At 35.5% G+C, this 18,012-nt stretch overlaps 1 protein-coding gene and 1 long non-coding RNA gene across 7 annotated transcripts in view; one reads left to right on the forward strand and one right to left on the reverse strand.

Moving 5' to 3' along the window:
- MNAT1 (MNAT1 component of CDK activating kinase) overlaps window positions 1-18,012 on the forward strand; it is a 188,283-nt gene that overhangs the window by 37,825 nt on the left and 132,446 nt on the right. For all 6 annotated transcript variants that reach the window (XM_077909535.1, XM_077909540.1, XM_077909536.1 and 3 more), the window contains 2 exons: window positions 13,789-13,941; window positions 15,708-15,781. In XM_077909535.1, coding sequence (XP_077765661.1) covers window positions 13,789-13,941; window positions 15,708-15,781 — 227 coding nt within the window. The remainder of the gene's footprint in view (window positions 1-13,788; window positions 13,942-15,707; window positions 15,782-18,012) is intronic.
- Window positions 12,758-13,938, reverse strand: LOC144320692 (uncharacterized). The gene is made up of 2 exons (XR_013386304.1): window positions 13,769-13,938; window positions 12,758-13,308 (listed from the first exon to the last, which is right to left on the reverse strand). It is a non-coding gene; the product is annotated as an uncharacterized LOC144320692 (long non-coding RNA).

The following is an 18,012-nucleotide window of genomic DNA, read 5'->3' on the forward strand; positions in this document are numbered from 1 at the left end:
TTCCCCATGAGGGGCTCGATTGCAGGACCCTGGGATCATGACCTGAGCTGAAGGCAGACACTTAACCAACTGAGCCACCCAGGCACCCCTCCATTAGACTTTAACCCATATCTGTTGTATAGTTATTTTGGATCCTTGGATGAAAAAGATACCAGGGAAGAAAAGGAGTCACCATTCTGGCAAGAGTAATTGATTCTGATCATCAGCACAGTAAGGCAGGGTTAAGTACGTCTGGCATTCAAGGGATCCACTGGGATGCCTCTTGGTGCTCCCAATTCCATTATTATAGTAAATGTGTAACTACAGCGGGCACAACCTAAACAGAGCATGGTAACCAAGGGATCAGCTCTCTCAAGATATAAGGGTCTGGGTTTCCTTGCTAGATCAGCAGATGCTAGTGGAGAGTGAGGGGAAACTCGAATGGGATGATTCCAATTATGGCCAGGAAATCAATGGCAGCATCGGGGCTGCAGTTTGTCCCTTTTTCTAGGAAGTTTTCCATGGAAATAACATAAATAGAATTATATTTTTTAAAAAAATTTATTTTATTTATTCATGAGAGACACAGAAAGAGAGAGGCAGAGAGAGAAGCAGACTCCACACAGGGAGCGCAATATGGGACTTGATCTGGGAACTCCGGGATCATGCCCTGAGCTGAAGGCAGATGCTCAACTGCTGAGCCACCCAGGTGCCTCATAACTAGAATTCTTATCTAAGAAGCAAGTGGATTTGCATGATATAATTTGCCCGTTCGTCTGATCTACTCATTTTCTGTAGCATTGTTTGTGTTATTGATTTATAAAACCTCTTTGTATAATCTTAATATTATCTTGTATGTATGATGAGAAAGTAACTTCCTCACTGTGGTGAGTCTTTTAGTAGTATTGTGCCCCTGTCCCCATATAGAAAATTTTAATATATATATATTTAAGATTTTATTTATTTATTTATGAGAGAGACACACACAGAGAGAGAGGCAGAGACACAGGAGGAGGGAGAAGCAGGCTCCATGCTGGGAGCCCGACATGGGACTCGATCCCGGGACTCCAGGATCGTGCCCTGGTCCAAAGGCAAGCGCTAAACCGCTGAGCCACCCAGGGATCCCCTCATCTTATAATTTCTTGAATTTAAAGTTTGCTCTTTCATGTTTCGATCATTTATTCATACAGAATTTCTTTTTGTGTATAGTGTAAGAGATAGGGATCTAGCTCTACCCTTTTCATCTAGCAAGCCAGTGGTGTCCCAACCATTTATTGAGTTGTCATTCCTTTTCACATTCACTGGTACTACTACTACTTTCCTATGCCAGATTCCCAGATATATATGTAATATATTTTTTTTATATCCTCTCTTTTTTAACTGAAGTATATTTGATTCTTTTTAAAAAAATTTTTTTTAAAAGATTTTTTGCTTATTTATTTCTAGAGACACAGAGAGAGAGAAAGAAAGAGAGGCAGAGACATAGGCAGAGGGAGAAGCAGGCTCCATGCAGGGAGCCCGACGTGGGACTCGACCCCCGGATCTCCAGGATCATGCCCTGGGCTGCAGGCGGTGCTAAACCGCTGTGCCACCTGGGCTGCCCATATATTTGATTCTTAAAGTGTGCTGTTAGTGTTAGTGGTACATGAATCTATAGACATCTTTCTCGGATGTCAATTTTTACCTAAAGAATATGAAAAAATTTTGAGTAATTGAATTACTAGTAATTATTTAAGATGTTTTTCAGTGAAAATAAATAGAATTGTATTAGGGAGATAAACTGTGAACATTTATGAATTTTTAAGATAAAATATGGTAATTTGAAGAAATGTTGACCTTGTGGAGGACCATTTGTAGCTGTGTCCCGTCTTCCAGGAGATAACATTCTTTTCTGCCATTTGATAGTACTTTGGTAGGAAGGGTGAGAGAGACTGCCTTACATGCTTACATGAACTCTTTTTTTCCCCCCCTCAAAGTGTTCTGTTTATTAATCTGTGTATAAATTGTGAATGTTGATACCTTTGTTCTTGCTGTGATTTCTGCCTGGAATGTTATCCTTCCTTTGTACTTCAGAGTCATCAATCTTTTCAAGTTCCATCTCTGTTCAGCCTGTTTCCTGAGTCTTTTACTATTGGTAATCCTTGATACTGACTTTTGGTCCTTATTAGCTATTCCTTGCATTAAGTACTAGTTTTTATTTTATTTTATTATATTTTATTTTATTATTTTATTTATTTTATTTTATTTTATTTTATTTTATTTTATTTTATTTTATTTTATTTTATTTTATTTTATTTTATATGTGGCAAATGCTGGATTTATCATTTAAGGAAATGCATTCTAGAATAAGAAAAATCAGTGGCTTGATCTTAGGGTATGTAGGTAGTTTTCACAGTGCTTTCACATATGTCTCTTATTTGAATAGCATTTCTGGGGAAGAGTTAATTTAGAAATTATTGCTTTTATGAGTAAGGTAATTGAAGACAGTTTGGTTTTGAAAGATCATTTAGGGGGATTCCTGGGTGGCTCAGCGGTTTAGTGCCTGCCTTCAGCCCAGGGCGTGATCTTGGAGTCCCGGGATGCAGTCCCACATCGGGCTTCCTGCATGGAGCCTGCTTCTCCCTCTGCCTGTGTCTCTGCCTTTCTCTCTCTCTCTGTGTCTGTCATGAATTAAAAAAAAAAAAAAAAGATCATTTAGATAGTATAGTATATTATTTTAGATGCTTTTGTTTGTACATATAGGTAACTCAACTCAAACTATCTTAGAGAATTTATTGAGCTATTACTGAAAAGTATAGCCATAGATAAGGCTTGATCCAATAGCTCAATAATGTAACCATTATTTTGTTTTCATTCTATATTTTGGCTTTTGTTTTCACGGTGCTAAGTTTGCATCTAGATAAACAAAATGGTCCTTTCTCTTATGGGCATAGAGGGAATAATAGGAACCCAAAGAATAAGAAAGCACTAATTTGAAAGGATATTTGCCCCTATGTTTATTGCAGCATTGTTTACAGTAGCCAAATTGTGGAAGCAGCCCAAGTGTCCATTGATAGATGAATAAATAAAGAAGATGTTGTACACATACATGCATGTGTATTTGCACACATACACAGGAATATTACTCAGCCATAAAAAAGAATGAAATCTTGGCATTTGCAATAACATGGGTGGAGCTGGAGAGTATAATGTTAAACAAACTAAGTCAGAGAAAGACAAATACTACATGATTTCATTTATATGTAGAATTTAAGAACCAAAACAAATGAACAAAGGAAAGAGAAGAGAGAGAGGGTGAGAGAGAGAAACCAAAAAACAAATTCTTAATTATAGAGAACAGAGGGTTACCAGAGGAAAGGTGGGTAGGGGTATGGTGAAATAGGTGAAGGGGATTAAGAGTACACTTATCTTCATGAACACTGAGTAATATATATATAATTGTTGAATCACTATATTGTATACCTGAAACTAATTTAACACTGTATATTAACTATATTGGAATTGAAATTAAAAAGAAAAATAAAAGGAATGATAAGCTTTTTTTCCTGCTTTTTTCCTCTCCTCATATTTCATTGGGGTATATTGGGTTGCTTGCTTATCTTCAACCAACGATACTACTGTTAAAGAGGATGGCATTCACTGATTGGATTAAGCCAGAGTGACCACCTCTTGATTTAGGAGTGAGATCAAACTTATTCACATTGTGTGACTAGGATATTCATAGTCATATTAGTTTATAAAAGGAGGTTTGCCTTAATGACTGGAGAAGTACACAAAGGATGTCCCCCCACCTCTGCAGCAAGCTAATGTTAAAGGTTTCATTTGTTGAAATGATAAATGAATACGGAAAACTTGACCTTATACTACAAATATAAAAGTTCACTTTCTAAGTTTTTTTTTAATTGATGTGAAATTCATACTACATAACATTAACCATTGTAAAGTGAGCAATTCAGGTCATTTTGTACATTTAAAATGTTGTGCAACCACCACCTTTATCTCCTTCCGAAACATTTTGATCACTACAAAAGAAAACCCTATACCCATTAAGCAGTTGCTCCTCATTTTCTCCTCCTTCTTAGTACCTGGTAACCACTAATCTGTTTTCTGTCTCTATGGATTTACCTAATCTGGATATTTTACATAAATGGGATCGTATAGTAGATGACCTTTTGTGTCTGCCACATTGCATTTAGCATGTTTTCAAGGTTCATCCAAATTGTAGCATGTATCAATACTTCATTCTTTTTTATAGTTGAATAATTCCATTGTATGTATATACCACAATTTGTTTCTCCATTCATATGGTGGGACATCTGTGTTCTTTCCTCCTTTAGGTTATTGTCAGTACTGCTACCACAAACATGTTTGTAGTTGCATTTATTTGAGTACCTATTTTTAGTCCTTTTGAGTATATACCGAGGAGTGGATGGAATTGCTGGGGCACATGGTAACTCTATACTTAACTTTTTGAGGACCCATCAGATGTTTTCCACAGTATCTGAACCATCTTTCATTCCTACCAACAGTGTATGAAGGTTCCAGTTTCTCCATATCTTCAGCAATATTTATTACTGTTCTTTTCTTTTTCCTTCTTCTTTTTTTAAATAGCCATCCTAGTGGATGTGAAGGGACATTGCATTGTAGTTTTAATTTGCATTTCACTAATGTCTAATGATGTCTAGAATCTTTTCATGTTTTTGTTGGGCATTTGTTTATCTTTTTTGGAGAAATTTCTGTTCATGTCTTTGTTCATTTTTAATTGGATTTTCTTTTTATTGAGCTGTGATAGTTTTTTATTATGTTCTTGATACTAGACGCTTATCAGATATATGATATGCAGATATTTTTCCCATTCTGTAGGTTGTCTTTTCACTTTTTTGATAATGTCCTTTGATGCACTAGATTTTTAAATTTTAATGAAGTCCAGTATATCTTATTTTTTTCTTTCATGCTTTTTTCATGCCTGCGTTCATGCTTTTGGTGTCCTATCTAAGAATCCATTGCCACATCCAAAGTCATGAAGCCTTTCTCCTAAGTTTTCTTCTAAGAGTTTTTCTTCCATGAGTTTATCTGTGATATTTAGGTCGTTGGTCTATTTTGAGTTAATTTTTATATATAGTGGGAGGTAGGAATCCAGTTTCATTCTTTTGCATGTGGGCATAACTTTGATTTTTAAAATAATGAGTTAATATTTTTAAGATGGTAAATTTTTTACAAAAATTCTGCTATATACTTTATAAATGTACAATTACAATTTATAAATTTTTAATCTTTATAATTAGATGTAATAGGTAAGAATACTGCATAAAATAGCGTATTATTCACTGGTGTTTTTATGTAGAATGTGTAGTAAATTTTGCTTCACTTTAAGCTTCAGAAAGCTATTCTGTATTTTGTCATAAGAATAATCCTTCATATTTGAAGATAAAAGGGCCATTGTTAATATGTAGATTATCTTTGGAATTAATTTTGAAACAATGAGCAAGTGTGAAGAAAAAGGTGATTTTATCTTAAATTCTTGCACTAAAGTTATTAGAATGAGAATAATAAAGTTATTATTTTACCTTCATTTATTTCTTCTCAGGTGCTCTTCCTTTCTTTATATAGATCTGAGTTTTTGGCCCATTATTTTTCTTTCTCTAAAGAACATTTCTTAACACTTCCTACTCGACAGGTCTATTGGCAACAAATTTTTTCAGTGTTTGATAAAGTCTATATTTTTTTCTCACTTTTGAAGGGTAATTTTTCAGTGTAGCGAATTCTAGGTTGGAGGTATTTTTTCAAGTTGAATGAAATTCTTTACCTTTGTTCCTTTATAAGTGAGTTGTCTTCCCTGCTCTGGCTTCTTCCATCATTTTTTATCTTTAATTTTCTGTAATTTGCTATTGATATACCTAGGAGTGTTTTGTTTTATTTTGGTATTTGTCTTCCTTGGTTTTCTCTGAGCTTTTTGGACTTTTGGTTTGGTGTCTGATGTTAATATAGGGAATATTTTCAGTTGTTATTTCAAATATTTCTTCTCTGCCTTTCTTCTCTCTGGCATTCCATTTACACATATCTTAACACTTTCTGTAGTTCTGTGGTTTTGTAGTTTTTGGATATTCTGTTCATTCAGCCTTTTTCTCTTTGGTTTTCAGTTTTTGAGGATGCTGCTGATATATCCTCTTGCTTGAAGATTGTTTCCTCAGCTGTGTCCAGGCTACTAATAAGGCCATCAAAGGCATTCTTCATCTCTGTTTATATTGCTCATGTTCTCGCATCTTGTCTACTTTGTTACAGGCCTTAGCATATTAGTTATAGTTGTTTTATATTCCTAGTTTTATAATTGTAACATCCCTGTCATGTTTGGTTTTGAGCTTGCTCTATGTCTTCCAGTTGTGTTCTTTGGTACAGCTTGTAATTTTTTTGGTAACTAGACATGGTTTTTAGTGTAGGAGAATTGTTTTAAGTAGGCTTTTAGTAAAGGTGTGGTGAGGTATTAGGGGGAAGGGAAGTGTTCTATACTCTTATTGTTAGGTCTCCGGATTTTAGTGAGCCTATGCTTTTGGACTGTTAAGTTCACAATTGTTTCAAAGGGGCTTGTGTATGTGTGTGTCTGTGTGTGTGTCCCTTCTCCTCCCAGTTAGAATTGACTACGTTGGTAATTTACCATCTCCCAGTTTAGTTAGGCTCTAATAATACTCCAGCTGGTTAGGCTTTTGTTAATTAGTTTCACCTGAGAGCAAGCCTTGTTGAGAAGGCTAGAGTGCAGTGTGTCAAAATGGTTCCTTTCCACACTTCGTCCTTCACATTTAAATTATGATTATATTTCTTTTTTTAAAGATTTTATTTATTTATTTGTTTTTTAAAGACTTTATTTATTTATTCATGACAGAGAGAGGCAGAGGCATAGGCAGAGGGAGAAGCAGGCTTCTCACAAGGAGCCCGATGTGGAACTCGATCCTGGGACCAGAATCACATCCTGAGCCAAAGGCAGATGCTCAACCGCTAAGCCACTCAGGCGTCCCTATGATTATATTTCTTTATAAACCTTTATTGAGCACATGTAACCTAGTTCTCAGACATTTTGGTTTTGATCTCGGAACCTTAATTACCGAGGACTCCCCAAAAGCTTTTATTTCTAACGATTGTATCTGTTAATATTTGTCATATTGGACATTAAAATTGAGAAAATTTAGGGGCGCCTGGGTGGCTCAGGTGGTTAAGCATCTGCCTTCGGCTCAGGTCATGATCCTGGGGTCCGGGATCGAGCCCGTGTCGGCTCCCTGCTCAGAGGGGAGTCTGCTCCTCCCTCTCCCTCTGCCCATCCCCCCACCACCTTGTTCATGCTTGCTCTGTCACTCTCTCAAATAAATAAAATCTTTAAAAAAATAAAATTGAGAAAATTTGAAAATACATACTCATTAAAAATTGTAAGCATATTACATATTATGTAACTATTTTATAAAATGTATTTTCCAAAACAAAAATTTTGGAGTAGCATTGTACGTTTTGCAAATCCGTTTGATGTTTGGGTTAAGAGAGGACAGCTAGATTGTGATATTTGCTTCTGTAGTGAACCTACGTTGTTATTTCTGTTGAAATCAATGAAGACGATATGGCTTCCATAGATACGTAGTTAGAAAATGGAGGGATCTGTTGATAGCTTTTTCAGATAATGCAAATATTTTTGCTTATTTAGGTAAATATATATTTAGTTCCTTTGAATCATTGTGAAAGTAAAGGGAATATCTTATTTAATGTAGGACCTGCATTTCTGGATTTCGTAGTACTAACTGAATTTGCTCTTAGCTTTCCCAATATAGAGTTAGAGTAATGGTCTCTATAAATCTACATTCCTGGCTTGGTCTACTGGCAATTTGTTTTCTTTAAATTCTCCAAAGCTCTGCATGTACCTGGTGGCCAGGTTCCTTTATCATTCATATAATTGTTTATCAGGTCTCCCAGTGTGCAGTATTGTTTCTGAAGGCCTTCATAAAGTTAGCTAGAGGACTTTTCTTTCAATTTCTAACTGACCACTCTGTTTCTTCAACCATATATTTGAGCCTTTGCAAAACTTGGATGTCAGCATCCAATACCATCACCTCCATGCTTTTTTGGCTATTCTAGGTCAAAACTATTCATCAGTGGCAGCAAGAATGGATTCAGAAGAGTAGAGGCCACATATTTCAGGAAATATGCCATTCAGCATAGTGTATTTCGAACTGTTATTGGCTTGGGGCATTTGGAGTGTGATGTGTTCATACTCACTGGCCAAAAGTTTGCAGTATGATTTGTTGAGCTATTGCTTTTTGGCTGAGAGCTTATGATAGTATTCAGAGTATACCTTTATCATAGAGTTTTATTTTTTCTTTTCTATTTTGACCACTATATTATGAGCCCTTACATACAAAGTTGGTGTTACTCTCTTTGTATCCTTAATAGAGTGAAGGATATTGGTTTTGAACATAACTGAGTTTGAGGTAACTTTATCTTTCTAAATAAAAAAATGTACTTGTGGGATATCAAAGAGGAACTGTGCAATAGGCAGTGTCTACTAGGAACTCAGGAAAGATATTTGGGCTAGAGTTAGACACTGGGGATTGTTACTTAGGTTATAAAAGTTTTGAGTAGGAAGTAAGATTGAAAGAAAATATGGAATGTGAAGCAGACCTTAGCCAATTCTTACTAGTTATATGATTTAAAACCAGTTTTTTGACCTCGTCTTTATAGTAAGGAAAATCATATCTATGTCATAATGTTTCTAATACATGTTATTCTTCTAACCTCTTTCCTTACTTTTCCAACCTTTGTCTAGAAAATATATACAATGTTGTTCAACAAAGCATATAAATTTGGCTTAGGAGTTTACTGAAAAGAGGGCAAAAATGGAAGTTAGGTGTATTCCATGGTCCTTGCTGTTTGTAAGGAAAATATAATTTACTTTTTGTTGGGTGGGGAGGAAGCTCATGTTTTCTTGGCATAGCTATACTAAATTACTAGCTCTTTCCTATGTAGCTCTATTTTTCTGGCTTAAAATGGGCTTAAACATACTATTTGAATTTGTGCCTTATATTATTTGCTTCTTAATTGTAAATTGCCATGCTAAATGCTAATAGTCAACAGAAGATTGAATAGTTATTTATTTTGAGTTCTAAGTGGAAAAAATGGGTTTCTATAATTTCTTTCTTTTTTATTTTGAGAGTATATAAATTTTATTCCCAGGGTCTATGAGGGGAAATTTATAGTGTTTTATAATGTTTTAAAACTTCTATTCCTTCTATTTTTATGGATGAATTCTTTGCTTAATATTGTGAAGCACTATTTTACAGTAGTTTTTTTTCTGGAGTAGATAGATTATGAATTCCCTTTTAGGTATAAAGTGATACATATCAGTGTAACCATTAAGTCACAGAAAAGTTATTTAAAAGTTTTAGAAAAATTAGGCAGCATATTTTGAGAGAAAAAATTCTCCTAGTAATACCTAGCTCTTACCCTGTAGAGTTCAGTACACATGAATTTAAGGAATAATTTATTATAGGGATAAAATTTTTCTTTAACAGAAATTATCACGTTTATCTTTCAATACCATAGACTTCTTTTATTTAATTTATTTATTTGAGAGAGAGTGGGTGCACATGAGCCAGGGGGGAGGCAGGGTGGGATGGGAGTGGGATGAGGGGACAGAGGAAGAGGGAAAAACAGACTACCTGCTGAGCAGGGAGCCCCAAGCAGGGCACTCTCAGGATCCTGGGATCATGACCTGACCCAAGGCAGACTCTCAACTGACCGAGCCACCCAGGCATCCCAGGACCATAGACTTTTGAGTTGTTTCAGGAAGCCAGTGAGCTGAAGAAGAATGGAAAGTCCTGATAAAACTAGATTACTCCAAAGAAAGTCTTTAATTACAAAATTTGGGATTATTTAACCTTTTCTAAGTTAATTAATCTATTTTAATAAGTATTGAAATCCTGCATGAAATATAACTCCTTTGAAAAAAATAAAATAAGTTAAATCTTTGCAAAGGAATATAAGCAGTTAAATATTGGTAGAAGAAAATAAAATCTAAAAATAAATTGTTTAGAGAGTAAAGAAGGTGGGCACCATTCTGTTATTTATTTATTTATTTTTAAAGATTTTATTTATTTATTCATGAGAGACAGAGAGGCAGAGATATAGGCAGAGGGAAAGCAGGCTCCTTGCAGGGAGCCCAATGTGGGACTTGATCCCCAGACCCCGGGATCACTGCTGAGCCACCCAGGTGTGCCGCCATTCTGTTTTTTTTAAAAAAGAGAAAACTAACGATGTCTTTGGGAGTGGGTAATGACTAAGGATTTGAGCTTTTCCAGCAAATTTTCCTGTGCTCTGGGAAATACAAGATTTTGTAGGAAAAACTTTCTTGTGCTCTTGTTCCAAAGACTGTCCATATACTACTGTTTTGGTTGCTCTGTTGCCAGATGCAGTGAACTAACAATTACTAGCTTTTTCTTTTGTTCTTTTTTATTGTTTTAATGTAAATACTTTGTAAATATGCACTTTATAAATATGTAGAATTGGTCACATTAACTCTAAAAGTAGTATGTTTCTGGTGAGAAGTGAGACATAGAATAGAATGAAGTAGAGCTTTCAGTTTTTTTCTGTGTGCTTGTATATTTGAGCTTGAAGAAAAGAGTTACTTGGTCTTGTAGCAGTTAAAATCAGAAAGGGAAAAAGTTGTATAGGAAAAAAATTATTTTAAAAATTCTTAAATACTGTTGAACTTATGATTTAAGGTAAAGTTTTAAAAAGTAGAGATATAGAACTGGCTGTGGAAACAATATATGGAATATGGAATATAACTCTTAGAAGTATTTATTACCTTGTTTTTTAAATTTTTAAAATTTTTATAAAGATTTATTTGAGAGAGAGAAAACAAGCAATGGGGAGGGGCAGAGGGAGAGAGAGAAGCAGACTCCCTGCTGAGCAGGAAGCCTGATATGGGGGTTGATCCTATGACCTAGATCTAGATCATGACCTGAGCCAAAGGCAGACGTTTAACTGACTGAGCCACCCAGGTGCCCCCTGTAACACCTTTTTAAGTGAATTATCAACTGAGTCTATTCTTCAAGACCTTGAAATACAGAGTATTTGTGGTTTCATAGTTTTGAGTATTTTAGATGGCTTCTAGCTTATAAATATCTTTAGTCAGTGTAGTTTTATTTAGTTTTAAAAAGATTTACTTATTTTAGAGAGCTTGAACAGAAGCAGGAGAGGGAGAGGGAGAGAAAATCTCAAGTGGACTTGAGGCTAAACTGGAGCCTGATATCATGACCTGAGCCAAAACCAAGGGTTGGTCACTCAACTGACTGTGCCATGCAGGTACCCCCAGTCAGTGTAGATTTATTTATTTATTTTTAAAGATTTATTTATTTATTTATTTATTTTTTTTTAATTTTTATTTATTTATGATAGTCACAGAGAGAGAGAGAGAGAGAGGCAGAGACACAGGCAGAGGGAGAAGCAGGCTCCATGCACCAGGAGCCCGACGTGGGATTCGATCCCGGGTCTCCAGGATCGCGCCCTGGGCCAAAGGCAGGCGCCAAACCGCTGCGCCACCCAGGGATCCCGAGATTTATTTATTTTAGAGAGAGTGAGCGTGCACTCGGGAACACATGAAAAGGAGGAAGACAGGGCAAGAGGAGAGAGAATCCCAAGTCAACTCCAGTTCAGCTAGGAGCCCAACCTGGGGCTCAACCCACAGCCCTGAGATTATGGCGTGAGTCAAAACCAAGAGTTAGAGGCTCAACCGACTCAGCCACCCAGGCACCCCTAGTTAGTGTAGTCTTTTTTTTTTTTTTTTTTAAGATTTGTATTTATTTGAGAGAGAAAGCGAGAGCAAGAGAGAGCCAGAGAGAGAACACACACGCAGGGAGAGTGAGAGGGACAAGCATACTTTTCGCTGAGCAAGAGAGTCCAGTTCGGGGCTTGTTTTCAGGACCTTGAGATCATGACCAGAGCCGAAGGCATGTATTCAACCAACTGAGCCACCCAAGTGCCCCATCAATGTAGTTTTAAAGTTTGCTCATTTTCAACTTCTGGAGTTAGATTTCATTTTCTCTAACCATAAAGATTAGGAGAAGTGCACCACTTGAAATCTTTCAAATCCTAAAGTGAATTTTCTGGGGTTTTGTTGATCTTGATAATGACAAATGTGATCTGTGTTCTCTTAGGAATTTTTTTCCCCCTCTAATATTTGGTAACAGTGTTAAGAGAAATATATAAAGGTCAATGTTATTGTTAGTAAAGGTCAATGTTATTATTTTACTAATAACCAATCTTAAAGATTCTTATTTCTCTGTATCACTCTTCTCATTTAGCTTATTCCACAAGTCAGTTACATACCTGGAAGAAATAAACATTTCCCTTATTCATTAGAATTTCTCTTTTCCGCTCTTATATTCTTTTTTTATTTTATTTTATTTTTTTATTTTATTTTTTTTTATGTATAGCTTATTGAGTATTTACCATCTGTCAGGCACTGGGGATAGAGAACAATGTAGGCCAGATTCCTGCTCTCATGAAATATAAATACATCCTGCATCCTCATAGAGGTTACAGAAAATCAACACATAAATAATTTCAGATAATACTAAGAAAGGAGTGATTAGGGCTGGTATAGCCTTAATGTATGTGGAGTTGGGCAAGATCACAACTGGAGGGCTACATATCAAAATGTTTAAATATTGATTAAGAATCAGGCTACATCTTTGGCACAATATTGAGATTCCATGCTGTCCACTTTCTTCCCAGGTCTGCATTCTCAAGCCCCAGAGGCTAAAGGAGCTGTTTTTTTTTTTTTCTAGCCAGCCTTTCTACTTGTAGCATGGATGTCTTAGGGCAGGAATGGTTAGTGTGCCTGGACCCATCAAAACAGTGTGAACTGATCCTGTCAAGTCCCTAGGGATCCAGTACACAGAGGTTAACCTCTCCAGGTCCTTGTTTTTCCAACTTAAGACTTCCAGGAAATTCTCTTCCCCAAATTACACTTCTCAAGAAGAGAAGAGGGAAGGGACACATCTGGAAAACTTGGCTTTCTTAGGCAGTCCTTTTGGTGGATTTGGGGCAGTAAACTTTAACTGATTAAAGATTTTATGAGGAACCATACCTTCTTTGATTTCTCAGGGCACGGCTGTGGTGATTTTCTCCTTTGTCCGTAGATACTGGGGCGCACACCATCCATTCCTTCTCCTTTGGCCTGGGGCATTGTGGGGTTGGGGCAAGGAAGACCTCTTTCAGCTAGCATCTTTCCCTTGTAATTCCCATTTGCTCAATTGCTTACTGAACTTTCAAAAAAACTTCCTTACAAGGCTGGAAGAGAAAAAATAAGCCTTTGTTTTAGTGATTTGGAATGCAGACTTCTTTAAAGTGTAGGCCTTTGGCCGAGGCTTTTCTTGCCTCAGTCTAAGAGTGTTACTGTACTAAGAATGGAGGTGACCATAGACCACTCTTTTACATGCCTCTTTGACTTTTCCCTATCCTGCTATCTCAGAATCTGCCTAGCCTCGGCCGATTTGTTTTAATTTGTAAATTTAATTTGTAAAATGAAACTTGTATCCCTTGGGATACTATGTCTGAAAAGTAAGCTCTAAATGAAAATAAATATTATCTCAAAGGTTTTTTTGTATGAGACTTAAATAGCAGTGATTATTTTTCCTATTTCTCCTCTCCTGCCAGATAAACACACCCAAATAAAAAACCACCAAAACAACAAAAAAAGGTTAACTATATACAGAATTGTTGTGGATTTGAGTACTGGCTTACTGGTTACCTTGTATTTTCTCCTTATAGGTGTGAAAGTTGCGTGGATTTACTGTTTATGAGAGGAGCTGGAAACTGTCCTGAGTGTGGCACTCCACTTAGAAAGAGCAACTTCAGGGTACAACTCTTTGAAGATCCTACTGTGGACAAGGAGGTTGAGATTCGGAAAAAAGTGCTAAAAATGTAAGTATTATTATTTGAATGATTCAGTATACGAAGACTTTAAGTATTATTTCAATAATTGCTATAATTATTTACTGATGGAAATACAGTTTGGCAAGTGAATAAGTTCATATATGCATTTGTTGAACAGAAATTTATTAAGTTCTTAGAGAATATTTATCTAACCTTTGTTAGAGAAGAGTAGATCCTTTTGATGGATGGTTTTACAGTTTGTTTATTCACTATTCATTTTTTACTTTAGTTAACATATATTAGTACTCACTGTGTGCAAAAGCTGTGTTATGCATAACTAGGTATGAAATGAGTGACATAACTATGAACTTTGCCCTCATAAGACTTACAGTATAGTAGTGTAGGATAGTATGGAGATAGATAATAAAACAGGCAAACTAAACAACTGTGTAATTATAAATTGAGAAGAATATTCTGAAGTTAGTGACTGAGTGTTGGTGTGGGTCATTGATGCCAGGTGAGGCCTGTGAAAGGTATCTCATTTAAGTTGAGATTTGAAGGCTGTTAGAGAAAATAATGTGTTAGCTGTAATTTATTTTTATATTTATCTGTGTTTGTATAATGTATCTATTTTTAATATTGTCATTTTCATTTATAATTTAGTTTTTACTCTGTGAATAGTTTTGAGTTTTATCTGTCCTTTTATTAAAAAGGATACCTTATTGTTTTTGAAGTTTAAGGAATATATAAATTTAATGTATTATTATTATAATATATTTTTTAGTGGTATATGTTTCAACTTAGGTCACTGGTATTTTATTTATTTGTTTTCAAAGATTTTATTTATTTATTTGACAGAGAGAGTGAACACAAACGGGAAGAAACAGGCAGAGGGAAAGGGAGAAGCAGGAGCCCGTGAAGCAGGGGGCCTTGTGCTCTGGGCTTGATCCCAGGACCCTGGGTTCATGACCTGAGCTGAAGGCAGACGTTCAGCCGACTGACTGAACCACTCAGGCGTCTCTAGGTCACCAGTGTTGTAAAGATTTATTTATTTATTTGAGAGAGTGAGCGAGTGTGTACACAAGAGCAGAAGCGGAAGGGATAGGTAGAGGGAGAGAGAATCTCAAGCAGACTCTGCTCAGCGTGGAGCCTCACTTGGGGCTTAATCTCACGACCCTGAGATGGTGACATGTGCCAAAACTGAGAGTTGGACCCCCAGCTGATTTTGCTAACCAGGTGCCTCCTAGGTCACCAGTGTTTTAGCAACATCTTTCTAGGTGCTTAACCTGTGTTATTTTATCAGTGTCCTAAGTGTCTTTTATTATTTGTATTGCTTCTGGGAGATAGTCTTTTAGATTCTTTTTTTTTTTTTTTTAATTGTGATCCATTGTAGTTTTGTAATTCTTCACAGATACATTACAATATTTACAGAATTTCCTGGTCTTTAGTATGCTTTAGACTATAATTTTCATGAAAAATAGGAAGGTGTTTTTTTGAATTAATTTTTACCTTTCTGAAAATTATCAAATCTTTATAAGAAGTAAATCAGGCTCCTAATTTCTTTTTCTTTCTTTTCCTGAAGTTTTAGAAGGATTTAACATATTTTATCATTCTCTCTTGATTCTGTTCCTTCTCTATTGTCATAAGAATATAAGAACAGCATTCTTGTTCTAGTTATAAACATGATGTCAGGAAAACTGTTTTATACAGTAAGCAACCCTTTTCTGTGTATCATGAAAAAATAAGAAGATACAAATTAGATAATATATAAAGCAAGAGATATGTGATATGTTCATTTTTTTCTTCTCTTAAAGATACAATAAAAGAGAAGAAGACTTTCCTAGTCTAAGAGAATATAATGATTTCCTGGAAGAAGTGGAAGAAATTGGTATGTTTTTGATGCTTGTACTTTTGGTGTGTTACCCTGTATGCTTTTATCTCTTAGATAAAAGATAAACATTTCACATAAAATTTATAACAAGTTTTGTTGTGATAACTGGTGTTTTACCTATTAACTTGCTGTTGTACTTGAATCATGTTAAATTGAAGGCATACTTAAGAAAAGGACATACTTAAGTAGTAAACATTTTGTCTCAGGAAAAATAATATCACTATAGCTGCAAAGAAAGGCTGAATCTGTATATATCATCTGTATGTTGATGAGGTATTAGAATCAACACAAGGAAAAAGTACACAGATTTCTTTTAAAAAATATTTATCTGTGTCTATGGTGACTAAAGTCATATGTTTATCATATATGTCTCTGTGCATATAGCAGTTTGAAAATAATTTGAAGTAGTTGACTATTGAAGTGGCATTCTTTTATTCAGTATTCTCCTAGAATCAGAGGTTAGAGTAATCTTAATGCTTTTTCTTTAGTGATTAGTCAAAATCATGTTCATCAAAAGAAAGAATTATTTTTGCTTTCTTAAATAAGATTTCAGAGATGTTAAAAAGCCTGGAAGTTGTCTTACATCAATGAAAAAAATTAATGTTTTTTATAGCTGCCATAATTATTACTATACTTGGTTTGGAAATGATACAGAAATTACAGACTGTGAAAATAAGAATGAGATTTAGAGAATTGAACAAATCATCTTTTTTATTCTTCTCTCAAACCTAGTATAGCTAAGCTATACTTCTATTATTTCATATTTAAAATATAAATATAACAGCTTGATCTTTCTTTAGAAGGAGGTTTATATATGGAAAGTTTTTAGAAAACTTAAACTCTTGAGCAATGGAGTATTCTAATGCCATTAAAACTTCTTTATTAAGTGAGGAAAAACCCAGAGAATCTTTTTATTTTACTGTTACTGAAATTTTTCTTAAATATCTAAGTTCATTTGTCATGTCATAGCAAATAACGTGTACAGACTATAAATTAAGCTTTTTATGGGATCTTTTAGTGCCTTGGAGCCATTGTTTTTTCATTCTAATTTTATTCATTGCGCTCTATGTATTATCTGAACAACCATCAGTGGTTTGAATTTTAATTGAAAAAGTGGTAGAATTGGGAGTGCCTAGGCAAAGTAGAAAAGTTAGGATGTAGACTGAGAAGGTAAACCAGAAGAAACTTATTTTTTTTAAAACCAGAAGAAATTTTAAAGAATTGGGCAAGTGTAGAAATCTGGCTGTACATAGGTAATAAGTATAGAATAGGCAGTTGGGTAGTAAGCAGGAGGAAATCTAGCTCATGTTTATTCTAAAGGCAATGTGATTAATTAAGAGTCTGGTTGGTAGGTGGGCAGCCCTGGTGGTTCAGCGGTTTAGCGCTGCCTTCAGCCCAGGGTGTGATCTGGAGACCGGAGATTGAGTCCCATGTTGGGGTCCCTGCATGGAGCCTGCCTCTCTGCCTCTCTCTCTCTCTCTGTGTCATGAATAAATAAATAAAATCTTAGAAAAAAAAAAACACAAAAAAACCAATGGACAAAGAAGGTGGGTAAGGGAGGTAGGGATCTTGATTCTAAAATAAGGTTCTGGTTCAACCATTATTTTTAAAAATGTATATTTTTTCTACAAGATGAATTAGTTTGAAGATAAGAACAGTTGGGGGACCATAGGTAAGACCATATTATGTTCAGAAGCAGGAGCCAGGATTGACCAGTAAGAGCAAGTCTGGATATTACAGCTGTACCGTATATAGTCCTTTCCTTTTTACCAGATAAGAAAACAGTGGCTCAGAGCATTTAAGTTGAAAGTGATTCTGCTATCATGTATATTCATGAGGGACTATCTTCAGTTGCAGTTATGTTGAAGCATTCTTACCTACCTCCACTTATTTGACCCATTGGGGTAACGGAGTTAAAATGTACCTAAAATGTACCTTCCATAAAATTTGCTGATTGAAGCCAAAAGCATAATGAATACCTGATGAACCTTGTTTGTTAGAAGATGTTCTCAAGTATATCTCTGTACTTATCTTACCATTTATTTATTTAGAAGATTTTTATTTATTTATTCATTAGAGATAGAGAGAGAGAGAGAGGGGCAGGCAGAGACACAGGCAGAGGAAGAAGCAGGTTCCATGCAGAAGCCTGACGTAGGACTCGATCCCAGGACTCCAGGATCATGCCGTGGGCCGAAGGCAGACGCTAAACCACTGAGCCACCCAGGGAT

Source organism: Canis aureus, chromosome 9, assembly GCF_053574225.1.
Source record: "Canis aureus isolate CA01 chromosome 9, VMU_Caureus_v.1.0, whole genome shotgun sequence".
Taxonomy (NCBI): domain Eukaryota; kingdom Metazoa; phylum Chordata; class Mammalia; order Carnivora; family Canidae; genus Canis; species Canis aureus.